This window comes from Crassostrea angulata, chromosome 3, assembly GCF_025612915.1.
Source record: "Crassostrea angulata isolate pt1a10 chromosome 3, ASM2561291v2, whole genome shotgun sequence".
Lineage (NCBI taxonomy): Eukaryota > Metazoa > Mollusca > Bivalvia > Ostreida > Ostreidae > Magallana > Magallana angulata.
The window spans coordinates 55,237,097-55,253,616 of record NC_069113.1 but is presented as its reverse complement, the minus strand read 5'-3'; the positions used below and the strand labels follow the sequence as shown (position 1 = coordinate 55,253,616).

The 16,520-nt window shown below is 36.3% G+C and overlaps 1 protein-coding gene across 2 annotated transcripts; it reads right to left on the bottom strand.

The window, feature by feature from the left end:
• Positions 1–1,118: 1,118 nt before the first annotated feature.
• Positions 1,119–16,496, bottom strand: LOC128177150 (uncharacterized). Of its 2 annotated transcripts, none has more exons than XM_052843730.1 (12): positions 16,178–16,496; positions 11,861–11,993; positions 10,395–10,550; positions 9,975–10,076; positions 8,923–9,609; positions 8,478–8,702; positions 7,945–8,043; positions 7,378–7,505; positions 5,438–5,577; positions 4,967–5,112; positions 4,642–4,767; positions 1,119–4,399 (listed from the first exon to the last, which is right to left on the bottom strand). In XM_052843730.1, exons 2-12 carry the CDS (start codon positions 11,937–11,939, stop codon positions 3,030–3,032), a joined length of 3,258 nt encoding a protein of 1,085 aa, XP_052699690.1. In that variant the 5' UTR covers positions 11,940–11,993; positions 16,178–16,496; the 3' UTR covers positions 1,119–3,029. The 2 variants fall into 2 exon arrangements, with proteins under 2 accessions (XP_052699690.1, XP_052699691.1); XM_052843731.1 differs by having other exon boundaries at positions 16,338–16,496.
• Positions 16,497–16,520: the final 24 nt, after the last annotated feature.

The following is a 16,520-nucleotide window of genomic DNA, read 5'->3' as shown; positions in this document are numbered from 1 at the left end:
TAACTACAGTCCACAAATGTTACATACTTCATATCACTGTACTCCTTAAAGCAAGGCTATATTATGCATACTGACACAGCAAAGGGAAAAATTCAAATTGTCCAAAATGAATGAATTCATACAAATGACATAAATCTAATTACATTGTAACTCTGCATGAAGCACTGACCCAGATGTTGTAGCCGGCTTCCCTAAATACGCTAAGGGAAAAGCTGAAATCTAAATACAATATTGTGTGGGGTCAAACTTTAAAGAATGATTCAATTCAAAGCTTTAAAAATGTCCATTATTAATTATGAATAACATGAACACTACACAGTAATTTACTGATTTTCTGTTCTGCACTAATTATAATTTTTTTTGAAAATATTTTTTTCTGAGAAAATTTGAATGCAATTTTATGCATACTATGACATGATAGATATTAATTAATACCAGGTATATTCATCTCAGATATCACAGCTAGAATATACACCTGCTAAATACACCAAGGACACATCATTTCTACATTTCATGATCAACTATAAAATGAGTAAAAATATTGTACTTCATGTTTTCACCATTAGTTAATTTACACATTTCAAAATCTCAGTCATTATCATAAGTCAAAATTCAATATATTGTCACATAGGTCAACTCTGATACAAACTGTTAAAATGCTAGAAGAATAGAAGTAAACATGTATTCAGGTATTTTCAAAAACACAGAAATACAGACACAAAAAAATTAATAAAAAGTTACATTACATCTTTACAGTTCCCTTAGAATTGTATAAATAATGCATGTTTGTGCAAAGGAAAAGTTCTATTAATTTACCAATGTCTGTGTGGAAGGTATTAATTTATTTGTACCCTTACATAGAGTATATTTAGAGTTTATCAAAACACATTTTCTTTGGAACAAATTTGAGAAACACATCACAATACATGAATTTTTCCCCTCAAATGCATTCTATTAGAAAGGAGAGTATCTCTCACTGAGATTTATGACCATGTACCTATATATGTATATACACAGTTTCTTATCTCTCTCTCTCTCTCTCTCTCTCTCTCTCTCTCTCTCTCTCTCTCTCTCTCTCTCTCTCTCTCTCTCTCTCTCTCTCTCTCTCTCTCTCCAGCTACCTTAAGAATGTACAAGCAATAGAAAGCAACATGCTCACATTTATCAATTTAAGGGACTGTAATGGTACAATCTTACTTAATTACTTCTATAACTACCGATACATGAGTGAAATTTTATACTGAGGTATTTATCTCTCAAAGAAATTCAGCTTTCCCACTGTCTAATAAGTGTAGAGACTAGCTTGTTATTTTCTATGGAATGCAAAAGATGCAGGAATATCAAAGAAAATAAATTAAATATATAATGAAAAATTTTGGTTTCAAAATATAAATGTAAATATGAAAGCTTAATAACAGAATTAAAACATTGAAATGCAACATAATATATAAAACAAGTGCATTTACAGATACAAGAAAATCATAAACATCTGGCCAAACTGTGTAAAGCTTTACAATTAAAGAAAGCATCTGAAATATGAAATACTTTACAAGAGACTAGCTTCCTTTCATATTACAATCTACATTGCACAAACCTGTACTTGACAATGTGTTTACATCATCGGAATGATACAATTTCACCACAGATTTAAGCTATTAAAACCGTAAGAAAATGTTTGTTTCTATAGAACAATATTGCAGCTACGTACGTAATTAAATAAAGTTAACTAGAGACATGGTTTAGCAAAAAACTATAAAAGCCTTACTTGTCTCAAATCTTTGTTTGCTTTCAAAGTAAGAACAGACACCAAGTTGTTAAATTCCACAAGGTCAATCCAAACTATACCAGAAATCTACACACTGTCAGATATATACCACACATAACAGGTAGTTGAATACATAGAAAAAACCCTAAAAAGCTACTGTTATCAGGTGTTTCTCATTGGTTTACTAAATAAATTGACTAGGTATTACCCTTATATAATATGTGAACATGTATAAGTAAAAAAAATGTCTACCCCATTAAATACACTTGCAAGTATTTCTATTATCCCTCTAACACCAGTCTTACCCTAAATCAACAAACACAATAAAGATTATTACTTCACTTTTCATAAAAAAAAATGATCAATTTTCGTTGTTAAAGGTTCAAAAAGCAGAAATCTATTCAAAAACAAATTTCTGCAATGGAATGTATATACCGTATTTAAAAAACACTTAGTCTTTTACCTGCGCACTAGAAAATTGTAAACTTTATTTGGTTAGTAATTTTGGTGGGCATTTAGTATCTTTGAAAAATGTAAATGCTTTCTGACAATTATTTGGAAATTCAGTTTTAATAACAATATACAATAAATAGCAAATGCTTACTTTCATTTTAATACACATATATACAAAACACAACCGATGATATCAATCCTGTAAAAACAAAGCTGTGACACAAATAGGAAGTTATAAAACATGGGATATATACAGGTAGATACAGATATATCTGTATCTACTTGTATTTTGTTACACTTAAACCATACCATTAAAAAACAATATGGGAAAACTAAATTTCAAACCAATACTAATTCCTCTGTCAATAGCTGATATCATTCGGGGAACAAACGACAAAAGTTGCTGTTCTTCATTTACCATCATCTACATAATGCTACATGTAAATATCACAAAATAAATAAATCATTAAGTAAAAGATAGTAAGCACTTCACAAAGGAACACAGTCTAGAATATCAGGTTACAGGACTGACAAACAGCTAGGGCTGACCAAGTGAGATTGGTAACCACACTCGAGTATTAAACTACTCACAAACAATGGAGAAGGCTCGAGCACAGACTTGAGTACCTGACCAAAAGTTAACATCATTTACAAACAGCTAAGGCTAACTAAGTGAGATTGGTAGCCATACTTGAGTATTAAACTACCCAAAAATAATGGAGAAGGCTAGGGCTAGGGCACACACTTGAGTACCTGACCATAAGTTATCAGAATTCACAAACAGCTGAGGCTGGCTGAGTGAGATTGGCAGTCACACGCGAGTTAGCTGCTGTTGGTCCTGTCTTTGTTTTATTTTCTTGAAACAAGCAGAACAGTAATCATTTTGCTCCGGACTTCCGAAGAAATCACAGCCAGCAGTTTTACATGCTGTAGCTACTTTAGGCTTATCCAACTGTCTGACAAGCTCTGACATAGGGCGTCTGTTTGTCTGGGGGGAAGTGGTAGGGGGCACAAAATCAGACACAGGGCGCCCCGTCTGCTGGGGAGGGCCAATGCTTGGTTTCCCTACAGAAACTGGAATTTCCTTCAAACGAAAGGAATAGTCCACATTGTCATAATCTGGGGAAGGCGTCCGGGCCCTGACTGGGTTTGAGAGAGCGCGAGTTTCCCTGATCTGGGCTGCAGTGCCTGGTTTGGTAGCCACACTATGAGAAAAAGACTGGGGCCGCATCTGAACCTCAGGCTGGGGTCTCTCGGGCGGTAGATTGACCTTCTGAGGAGCAAAATGGACGGGTTTGATGTTTGAGGTAACTGTTTTATTGTTGTGCGCTGTAATTTCCTCCTCGTCTGTTGGTATATAGAACTTTGATTTCCCATAACTCTCTACAGTGTCTTTAGACGACTGTTTCCCAGTCTTGTATTTTTCCTGTAACACAGCCTCTTGTTTGTGATCATTAAAGCACTTAGAACACATATAGTGGGTCTCTGGATGACCAAACATCTTACAGCCTGGATTGATACATTCGTTGTTTCTATCCATCTCCATGGACCGGCGCCGTATCTCCTCCCCCCGTGCCTGTCTCTTTTGTCGGTCCTGCTGAAACCGATGACGCGCGTCCAGCATGTAATTTTTTATCATCTCTTTATGCATCTCCGTTTGCTTGGTTGACACTTTGGCACACAGAACCAGAGACTGCTCTTGTTCAGCGAAGGCTGCTATGGTCATGGGTACTCGTGTACTCTGAGTCAGGCCACTGCCCACCGACCCTTTCTTGCTCAATTTGCTCTCTGGTCCCATGTTCTTCAAGGCCTTGCCCACACTGCCAAAGTTCTTCTTGAGTTTCTTGTTGATGCTCTTTCCAAGACTCCCGAACTGCTTGGTGACATTGCCGCCCTGCTGCTGTGTGCCCTGCTTGTCTCTCTTCTTGGTGTTGTCGTCCGACTCTGTGGACCCCCCACTCCTCCAATCACAGTCACTGTCGTAGTCCAGGTGAGTGGCAGGGAGACGCTCGGTCTGTAGGTATGAGTTCAGCAGGTTGATTTTGTCCTCCTCACTGTACACAGTCTTTGCTTGTGGACCAGCTGTATTGGTGTTTGTGTCCCAGTTGAAGGTCGGTCCGGGGTCAACGAGGAAATGCACAGGAAGTAATTTGAGAGCAGGATCCACCAATGGGATGGCAGCTGAAACAGAGCAAGAAATTAGATTGGAGAGGCCACTGACCAGTCAGAAACCAAATAAACATAGAATTTGATGTTTGAATTCTCATTATGTCAGAGTTATCACAAATTACCGGTATGACATTTTGTAATTTTATATGCTGATGAGGCCTCAATAGAAACCTTAAACTGCTATATCAGGTTAGCTCGTGGGAACATTAACAAGCTAGATGTCATCTATCATATGTCTTTACGATATTACTTACTTGGAAGACAATCTTTTTCATCTGTTTCCATGGGAACTAATGCTGAGAAATGTGCTGCATCGTAGGTTAGAAGAAGTGGCGACTGGTAGCAAGACTTAGGATCACATTCCAGGGGCAGATAAATCCCTGTAGAAACAGGACATGTGACACAAATATAGAAGCAGTAAGTAATCAAGAGAAGCATGGTATTTCATTGAGTTATAGTTAAATCTTTGAACAAAAATCCCAACATTTTTTGGAGTTACAGAATTCCTAAAATTTACACAAAAATCTTTTTTATCCCTGTCATGCTTTTAAGTTGAAGGGAGACAACTGCAAGATTTACCTCCGAATGGAATGGGGGCCAGTGCCTCACCCATGGAGTCCTTTAGTACGGTGTCTGCGACAACGATAATGACCCGCTGAAGGATGTGGGACAGAACGAAGACGTGGAACTCCTCCAAGCTCTCGTAGATCACAGGGCCATTCTCACTAAGAAACAGGAAATATCACTTGTGAAATGTCATAGCTTACAACTATATATATATGAATATTGAATATGTAATAATGAGATTTTTATTAACCCTAGTTAATACTATACTCTTGCTAAACAACAATACCATCATTGTTAATGTTTGTAACATTTTTCAAATAATGTAAAATCAAAACACATAGTTTTGTAAGTTTACATTTTTGCATACATACATGTACAGTACTTGCATAACAAAATGTATACCAAATTCAGTCAAAACTGTGTCTTACACAGCACAAACATTTAAAATGTGAAAATTAAGGAAACGTAGATAAATGGACTAACTCGCTAGAATTTGTGATAAGGCTGTCACAACAGCTGCTGTTGCGGCGGATTCCCGGCATTATCCGAGGTTCTGTCGACGCCAGCTTCAGTACACTGTTCCACTCCGTCTGCCACTCATCCTCCGAGAAAATCAGATCCGCCTACAACCCAGACAACAGACATCAGCAGGTGCTCGTACAGATTTGTAATTTGTCAATATTAATCTACTGGTAAGTTATCTAATCTAACAGAGAGGACAGTGCCAGTTATTGACTAATCACCCTCCATCAAAACCATCTACAATTGAACAATTCATTATTATTTCTAAGGCAGTATGTGCAGTGCTGAGCTGATATCTAAAGGACACGTAAGTGTCACTGATCTGAAGAACTAAATCTATACCCAGTATATTAATTTCTAATTTCTTGGTCCAGAGGCAGGAAGAGATGTCAACTTTATATTTGACCCTGTTAGCTTCTGAATTCCCCGACACAATGCATGACGTTAGAGATACATACTACTGTATCATACTTTTGATCCAAGTCTAACATATTAAGTAGATCTCTTTGCATATAATGATATCAAGTGAAAGTTCAAGAAAACATTCAAATATTAATTTAATAATGTTAGAAGAATAATTTAACAATTTTCATTTCAACCCTTTCCTATCCTGTGATATCATCTGGTTTGATTGCGTTAATCTTAGTCATATTCAGCTTGGCTGAAACTGAATTTGCAATAGCAATGTACAGGTATATGTATATGCAGGGTTACAGATAACCAAGTACAATGTATGATGTGTATATATAATATTTGTTGATATCAAAATGCACAAAGAGCAAGAATTAGATGTATTTCAGCTGATTACATTATTGTTATTCAGAAAAGTAGAATTTCCAATAGATGTTGATATGATTATGAGATGGTAAGAGACCTGTTAGAGTTACCTCCCTTTAGTTTCAATGTCTTACCTGAATCTTGGCAGATTCCTTTACTGGTTAATTAGACATAGACACAATATATTGGGTAGAGTATACATGTATATATGCAATGGTCAACAACAGAGTATATTTACATCTACCAAGTATGATTCCCTCTATTTCTTATGGAAACTTATAGTTAATTCATAGCTCTATAGAAACAGCCAGACTGAAATCTACACACCCCATTTATCGATTGGTCGAAATCTACAGAGGCTGAAACTGACAAGAAAATGACAGGACAGATATCGACACGCCCTGTTTATCGATTTGTCCAAACCTATAGCGACCTAAAAAAAATCACGGACTGCATGAAATAACCATGACGATGTCAGACTCAGTCTCACAGGAGACGATTTGGCTGTTTCTTTTAGCTAACTTACTTACGTACATTAACAGTAATTTAGTGAATTTTACTTACTTTTCCTAATCAATTTATCAATTAGCTTAAAGAAAGATGTTAATATAAACAATAAAATGTGTTCTTTAATGATTCATTTGGGTTATGAACTCAAGGTAGTGATCATTGCAGAAAAAATTTACATAGCGGGTTATGTATTTTTTCTGCAATGTCACTACCTTCATATTCCGAATGAGTCACCAAAGAAAGCATTTTATTGTTTAAATAAGACAAAGAAAGATACATGTTTCCAAAATAGATAATAATATACAATGAAAGTGTTGGATTTCACACATTACAGTATTGGACAATCGGAGACAGATTGAAATTCACTACTCTATTCCCAAAATGCAACCTTATAGAAGTTCTCTGGGTTCTGGCAATGGACTGACTTCCTGTGGCTGTACACCAGGGAAGTCTGGCTGTTCTGTGGGTTTTGGCAATGGACTGACTTCCTGTGGCTGTACACCAGGGAAGTCTGGCTGTTTACTACAGTGGCTTGTTTTGCGCGGCTATTTTTCACTTGGTTTATACTGATCTGCTTGTTATGTGTGGCGAGTTTTTAGGTGATTTGTACCAACCTGTTTGTTTTGTGCAGCTTGCTGCCAGCGCCACCTTCTGTACAGAGCCTGCCGGTACGACTTCTTGGTTAGAGTCTCGTAGAGCTCTCGCCGCAACATCAGCTGGCGGTCATGGATCCCCCACATAGCTGCCGAACAAAGATTGATTAAATATTTAATACAAAATCAAAATGTTTGATCGGTAATATAACAGTACATATATGATTTGCAATGTTGTTACTGGATCTTGGCACAACTTCTAAATACTAGTAAACACATCTCAAATTTTTTTGAAATAAATACCTACGGAATCAATGAACCTTACAAAATTTCTGCAAAACTGACAAAGTAACACAACAATATACTTGAACTTATGCTTGTGATAGTTTTATATGCAATTAGTAAAATAGCAATAAAACTCTGTCTCAATTCCCTGATACTCAGTAATACATGTACATACTGTTAGTTTATACTTCTTATATAAATACATATATCACAGGAAAGTGCCCATGAATGAAATCTAACTATAGAATCAACTTAATTTTGTAAGTTTAGAACATATTTCCTCAACATCAGAGTATTACTTACCAAGAGAGGCCGCATGCAGCAAACAGTTTCCATCCCCAGTGGTTGCCATGGGAAGCAGTCTCTGGCAAATTCCCATCTCTGCCCACCAATTAAGACGCCCTACATAATATTAGATTTGTGACACTTGTCAGACACAGAACAGATATAACATTGTCTCTAAAATTCATACACAAAATTTTAAAATATTCATGTTCACGTGAAAAAGAGTTTTTACTTAAAATGAAATTCCTTTTTAAAGACATACAAACTGACAATCAAAACAATGATCTGAATTGATTTTATGTACCAGGTTTATGCTTATTTGATTTACATTTGCAGTTTCCTTTATTACATAAGACCAATCGAAATCAGTTGCAAAATTTTAATATTGGTAATTCCTTTTTTTATTTCTTTAAAAAGAATCATAACTAAGACTCCTGGATTCTCACCTGCACTCAAACAAGGACTCTTACCTGTAATTTTTATCTGGTCTTTCACCTAGACTCTTGCATAGATTTTCACCTAGACTTTTACCTGTACTTCTGAATTCTTACCTGCTTGTTCCAGTGACACCAATGTGGACGTTTCTATCAGGTCCTTCTCCAGAAAGGCCCGGTAATCGGATGAGAATACGGTTAGGTCTGGGAGGATGAAGGTCTGGACAAACATGTGGTCGTGGCTGGACTCAGTAATGTCCTCTAGCAGACCCTTCCTGGCCATGTCCACCAATGACTCGTTCTCCATAATCTTAGAGAAGCCACGCTTCAGAACGTGGGGGGCTGAAACAGAAAGGTTTGGTCAGCTACTCAATGGTTGACAAGTAGGAGTCAAAGATCTTTTCAACATTTGGAAACAAGGCAAAGGTTATTTCAAAACTTGAGAGCATACACATGTTATATCATTACCTTTTTCAAAATATAGATGTAACATATCTATTGATGTCTTTTTAAAAATATAAATTCTAAGAGAATGTTTTGTAATTAGGTACATATAACTTACAAGCTGCCGGGGATGGGGTTACAGCCTTACTCTCCTCTGATGAGGACTTCTTGATAGATTCATTAACAGCAGGAGAACTTTGACTAATAGTGGGAGTGGATCTAGTTCCCTGTGAGGTGTGCGGCAGTGCAGTCGGACCCGATGATATGTTTGTAGAAGTGACTGGCGTGGTTGTACTGGTAGCTTTGGCTGGTTCCCTGGCACTTCCAGAAATTACACTGGGCTTTGTATCTACAGGAGCATAGGACTTTGTGCCAGCTTGAGGCTGAGAGCTCGTCGACTTACTGCCAACAGTCTGCTGAGTGACCGACTTTGAGTTGACTTGAGGTTGAGTGACTGACTTGGATCCAGCTTGAGTCTGGGTGACTGACTTAGAATTGACTTGCGGTCGAGTGACTGACTTAGATCCAACTTGTGTCTGGGTGGTGGATTTGCTGGCAAGCTGCGGGTTGAAGGTCACCGTTGGCCCCATGTTCACTAGTTGCTTAGAACCTGAGAGATTGGGGTAAGGGTCTTGAAGATTGGGTCCAGGGGGCTTAGCACTGATTGGGGGAGGGCAAGAAGCATGTGTGTGGACCACTGGTTTAGGAGCCACCACAGGAGGGGTTGAGGAGAACCTGTGAGTGAGGCTTGAGTGATGAGGGGCAACAGGCTGACTGGAGTTGATAGGGGTCATCACACCGTGTCCTGAAATAATACAACAGGATTACTAAGAAGTTAGTGGTCATAAGGTTCAATAAGATCTGCAAAAATATATTGCTTCCTTTATATGTCAAACAAAATTTAAAGTAGTTTCAATAAAGTATGTTTAACAATGTAGGGCTAGGTAACAAATTCAATGATGTTAATACACATGCACAGTTTTATCAGAAACTCTTAAACTCTTTAAAAATTCAATCCCTATCAGAAAGTTACATATCCATTACTAATATTGTTTGACCTAGTATAATATCAAATTCTTAACATAGGACATGGCAAGTGATTTAGTAGTGATTGCATTGTGTCAATGAAAACCATATACAGATCTGAGCAGAGGAGAGTTTAAGACATGCCTTTGTTGGGGACTCTCTCTATTGGGATGATCCGTTCCACTGGGGGATTTCTGACCTCACCATAGGGGTCAGACCACTGGGGGCACAGGGGGTTACCTGGTACTGCAAAACATCAAATCAATGCTGACATCAATCATAATCAGAGACATGTAGTAAACAAAAAGACATCAAAAAATTGATTGGCATCAGTCAACATGTTATTAAATCAATAGAAGAGCTAAAAATATATCTAGAAATTGTTAAATCATATAATGCATAACGCCAAAGTAAAACTTCATTGCGATTATTATAAATATCTGTACATGAATGTACAATAGCTTCTGATTCAAGAATTTTGAAATTCCTAGACTTTATATTTATATCATATATATCAAGACTTCTTTCTCCTGAACTTGTCTCTTCAGTCTATTTTGGACTTACACCTAGAGTATCCTGGTGGTCCCTCTCCTAGAGGTCTGTGGGCGGGGCCAGCCCAGCCCGCTGACACCTGGGGTGGGGGGTAGACAGACTTGATTCTCCCCGTCCGAACATGATCCTGGAACCTCTGAATCCCCCTCCCCACATCCCAGTTCACTTCTGAAAAAATGTCAAACATAATGAGAACCTCCCACCACAGACGAAAGATGACTCAACTTTATAGAGAATACTTAATCAGGCGGTTACACAATAAATCTTGTTTATTTTAGTAAGAAAAAAATTAACCGTGGATGGAATTTCTTTAAAATGCTCTAATTCCAATTGAATGACGAGACACCAAATATTTCATTTTATGAATGGCACATGCAAAATCATGTAAGCTGTCTGACATCACAAAGATAAAGTTTAAAAAATTCATTCCAGTGTTCTTGATGAAACAAATTCAGATGAGCTTTAATCTCCAGGCAAGAGCATTATATAATTGTTTCTATTCGACAAATTACATAACACAGAGTAGATAAAAGCATTTAGGAGAGTAGAGAAGAAAGCACCTCACAACAGCCAAAACTTGAGTAAGAGACACAGCCAACAATTCAATTTCTGGAGCTGTAATGTAAGTCATCACTGTACCAACGCAGCCACTATTGAGATATGTGAGTCGTCATGCAAAGATAACTCACTGATTGGAATCCCTCACACATAGCTTGATATTATAATATGTGAATTAAATGTAATACATGATACATGGTGTACTTATAGGTCAAGTAAGTGACTGACCAACTCTCAAACCCCCCCCCCCCCCCCCAAAAAAAAATGATCCTTCTACTTCACTGTATTTTCACATGCCAAGGGTTTTTTCCTTGATCCTGGTGACTCCAGTGTTGATAATTAAGACAAAAGGAATGGAATAAAAACCACATTGGCTAGCATTTAGCAACTATGTACACACTGGAGAAATACTACTTCAATATCATACAGATACATGGGTTTTCTTTGAGAATCTTAGTAAACATTCACTACACACTATCTAAGTAAACATTCACTACACACTATCTAAGTAAACATTCACTACACACTATCTAAGTAAACATTTACTACACACTATCTAAGGTACAACAGCGGCAAAAACAGGGTTCCTAGAGGACAGCTCTCAGTGTCTGCCACATCTTCAGGCATGCTAGTTTTGATATTGGTCAATTAAGATTTAATGTTGATGTCAGACACTTTCTGAGAGTTGAAATATAATAGAGGGATCACATTTATACAGTGTAAGTGTTGTACAGTGAAATTTTCACATCACAGTTGTAGAGCTGGACCTACCTAAATGATATGATGGCATTAAACATACATGTACACCCATAGAACTGGGACTATTTGGTTTCATGCATTTCACCTCATGCAACAATAGAACTTGGACTACTTGGTTTCATGTATTACACCTGTAAAAGCTGCTCTGTCAGAGGACCTACCTGAGAGAATTTGGGCAGCGAGATCTGGCTCCAAACCAGTGTTGTCAATGAAGCTTCGGAGTGCGTTCTGCTTCTCCATCTCACTACCATCTCACAGTCATCTCAGTGACAGCAAGTACATCTCAGTGAACACCTAGAGCAAAACACAGCCAGAAACATTAATTTATCTAAAAACACACCTTATGACCTAATTATAAGACAATCTACGACATTACAACTTAATAAGCATGACAATTGTTGACATATCCATCTCACTAATTCCTAATCTTAATGAGATGAAGGACATCAGACAGCCTAAAAAATAAATGTCTAAATATGCTTAACCCTATTGGTAACAAACTTTGATGGAGTAGATACATACATACATACATACTGATCACCTAATGCACATGGAGAGGTCCTATTGATTCACAATTATTCACCACACTGTCAGCATGTGGAAATTGTATAAGGAAATGAACCTCCTTTCTGTTATCAGATCATCAAATCAAAGCTACTCAACATGGAGTGCTATAAAATTTCCATTTCTGGGAGCATATTTAAAATTTGTCTAATCAGTAATGATAGTACATGTAATCTTCAACACATAAATCAATTCGCAAAGATGACATTTTCAGAGAAATATTTCCTCTCTGTTTTATTTGAATGGTAGTCCATTTCCTTATATGAATGTAAAATATTTGAAGATTAAGCTCATTCAAAACAATGAAGTTGATTGAAGCACTGCATCTTAATAGAAGATCTTAATAATTCAAAATCTAAGTGAAACCAGTTAGATGTCTTGTTTTGTTTCTGTGTATGAGTAAACACCACTTTATGCTGGTTTCCAAGAGAGGCTAGAGGACATTTACACTAACATGTCTGCTTCTGTACACCATCCCCTGACAGTCTGAGTCAGAGAGAGAAGCTGTGTGTAGTCCTTGGAGACCAGTTCTGAGAAAACACCTCCCCCTTTTAAAAAAAAAATTTCAACATACATCCTAGTATTGTACCACATACAGCACTGTAACAGCAGGATTGTTCATTTGTGGGTCTGTTTTTAAGATATACCTTGTTTATATATACTATAAGAACATGTACTTCATCCTCCTCTATATCTACCAACAACCTGGTTATTATCTGAAGCCACATAATGGTTACTGTACCAGACGTTGGTCCATGTATACCGACAATCAATACACAGTACTGGCAATAACTACAGAGGATACTGGATGGATTTATTGCTGTCAGGTTTACCAGATATTCTAAGTATTGAGAGATGGCCAGAGTTAATTTCGTGCTTAATACTTAAAATGCTTGAAATTAGAACTGAAAGATAGTGAAAGATCAAGGAATTGATGCACAAAAACTGTTAGGATATCTGAATCAGCATTGCCAGAGAGAGGGGATGATCTTCAGAGGATACTCGTTACAGCGGTTTCAGAGAATACATCTGTACAATGTCACCCACTTTGTGTCTACTCCTGACTAAACAGGGAGGTGCTCCAGATTAGTAATAATTAGCCCAATACATTCTGTGTGATTATAGTTAGAACTTTATACCCAATACAGGATAAAGTATAAGCACGAGTGTTGCCTTTTATAGACTTTATCCCCTGAGAGCAAGATTAATTGTAGAGTGTACCCAGTGCACGGAGACACACCAGTAGGAAAAAAGCTTGCGCTGTTACATATGTATAATTAAAGTAAAAAAGAAACCGCCTCAAAAATTTAAGCACATAGATAAATTGTTAGAAATCTGAATTATTCCTAGTATGTGAAGACGGAAAATGTACATTTAACTCATCAATGACCAAATTAACTTTTTCCTATACATCATTACCTCAGAACTTATGATGTATGTCACATATTTCTCCATATTAAATTTTCAAAAACCTTTTCCATGATTTTCCTTTTATTACTGAGACATTAAATAAAGAAAGCTTTCCAGCTAATACTTGACTGAGGCCATTCATTGCTTTTCAAAGATGTTTCATAGATAAATCATGTGCCCATTTATTTACCGAAATGTTACTGTAACAGTATTTCCCATAAAAATCATTAAACCAATCACAAACTGATGATGAATTTAGTAGGACAAACATTAACAAAAAATCCTCATTTGTAGAACATAAAAACTTGATGCCATATCGTTTCCTAATCGGAAATTGTAATATGAGTGACCACATTCGCTAACCTAAGCACGCATTCCAGTGATCGGCAACAAAGGCCACACCAACAAATCTGGACTTGTACATGTAGGTTTAATAGGATGCAGTATTAAGGGCAGACGCGACCTATCTTTCATTTTTTTTCTATTTTTTCCTATCTCCACAATGTGAAGATTTCCATTAAGTAACTTACATAATTTTATTTTCATGTTATATGATACTTTTTTACATGTATAAAGACATAAAGTGTTCAATTGAAAATAATTATATAATGACTTTATTTATATTACGCATTCAAATGCATTATGCACGTTATTTTAAAGAAAATTCTAATCATTCTAGCTTCAGAAAGAGCCTGGTACCCTGAATTAATTTTATAAATAAGGAATAATGTATCAAGGAAAATTATATAACATTGAGGAACGTCTTGTGTGTCCTTAAAAACCCCTAGCTATGCTAGTGACCATTTCCCGATGACATCAGCAGTGAGGCTATATTGATGAAACAATTCCAGCGCAAAGTTCGTCATTTAAAGATATATCGTATACTTATAGAAAATATACCCTTTTCCGCCTTGTGTGATATAAACCAAAAATTTGCCTAGGAGTGTGATATAAACCCTAGGGGTGTGATATAAATCTTATATCACACCCCTCTCCGGCAGTCTTCGGATGTTATATCACACCCCTTTCCGTTAATCATCGGCTATTATGACATAGAGTTCGGTATGCGTTGTTCAACTCCAATCTCCCAGTATGATGCTGAAAAGTTACGTTGACATCAACCTAGTATACAAACAGCTGGCGCAAAAATTTCATGGAAGTTTATCAAATATATAGACACGGAGCGATTTGTTAACAATAATCATTCATCACATGATGTTTTTTACTGTCTCTTTAATATTTTCTATAATTATATGATATAAAAATAATAACATGGCAATTTTTATATTGCATTCTATATTAGCCCTCGGTCGCGGTATATCAGCCCTCAAGCCTGACGGCTCTCGGGCTGATACACCGCGACTTTGGGCTAATATAGGATGCGATATAAAAATTGCCATGTAATAATCTATATGTATCAAACACTTTGATGACTTACTTTTAAAATGAAAATTTGACGACAAAGTACTATATCTGGTTTGAGCCTAAAATTGTCCCCTTAAATGAATATTGTTATTTTACTGTAATTCTTTGTTTTATTTGTACAAATATACAATTGAAGTTTTTTCATAATTTTCATTTTGATTTTAGTGCCCACAATTTAAAAACATGACATCATAAAGTTTACCTTTTCCCGCCATTTTCTCATTTTTAGCATAAAAACTACTTGTTTTGAAGCAGTTTTTCTTTAAGGAAACATTGAGCGACTGCCTGAACAAACAAAATATTCTTACCAAAGATTTTTTTCTCCAGTACTTATAAGTGACAAAAAGTTTGTTCTTGTTCAAAGAGTCGCTCTATATTTCCCATTCGAAAAAAGATAAGAAAAATGTCAATTTTTGACTGATTTTGATTGAATTATAAAAATAGCGTCACTTCTGACGTCATATACTGCCAAACCAGTGAGTGCATATAAATCAAATAAATAGGTAAAAAACATATTTTATGTCAATTCTTTCATAAAATAACACAAAAATCTAATGTATCTGAATCATTTCAAAAATAGCCAATTATGGGGGCCAAATTTGAATAATATCATGTATAGTTCTTTACAGATTTCTTCTTTCTATAAATGTCTTACAGTGTAGCGCTAAAAGTTGAAGCGTAACCTACTGATGAGCCAGTCATGAGTTTAAAACCTGCAGGAGCTCCTACTCCAACCATTTATCATCTTATAAATAAATTTCTATTTATTTTCATGATACATTTTTGGTCAAATATTTTACAATCTAATAATAATGAAACAGAGAATGTGATGATATTTGAGTATGTCATTTTTTTTATCCACATTAATAACAGGAATCATACCTTAACCCACAGGCCTCTAAATTTCTATCAATAAGCCGTTAAATGTAGGGGAAGAGTGAGGAGTATTTATATAGAGATAAGGTATATATCTCACTCTTCCCCTACATTTAACGGCTTATTGATAGAAATTCAGAGGCCTGTGCTTAATATGTATATATATCAAGATGTTATTAATCAACGAAAAAAATATCTCTTACATTATTCGTGAAGGATTCGTGGGGAGTACTGAGATCTGAACCCAACATGGTGCTGTTTACTGTTTAGAGTCTGAGTCACGGTGATGGTGACGAACAGTCAACATCCATCATCCACCGAATCTTTTGATGTTTAAAATAAGTTGGCTCTGCACAAACTTACCGCTAAAAAGGCAGCGGTTGAGTCGATAACGAAGCCTTGGTGACCACAGAAGGATTTTACGTCTTAATTTCCATTGCTTACTCGTAAAAACTGGAGTTATGCACTCATTAAATTCGTAGATGTTAAATGACACTTCAGTAGAAAAAAAAAACAAATTACCGGAAGTGGAGGTGTGTGTAAATT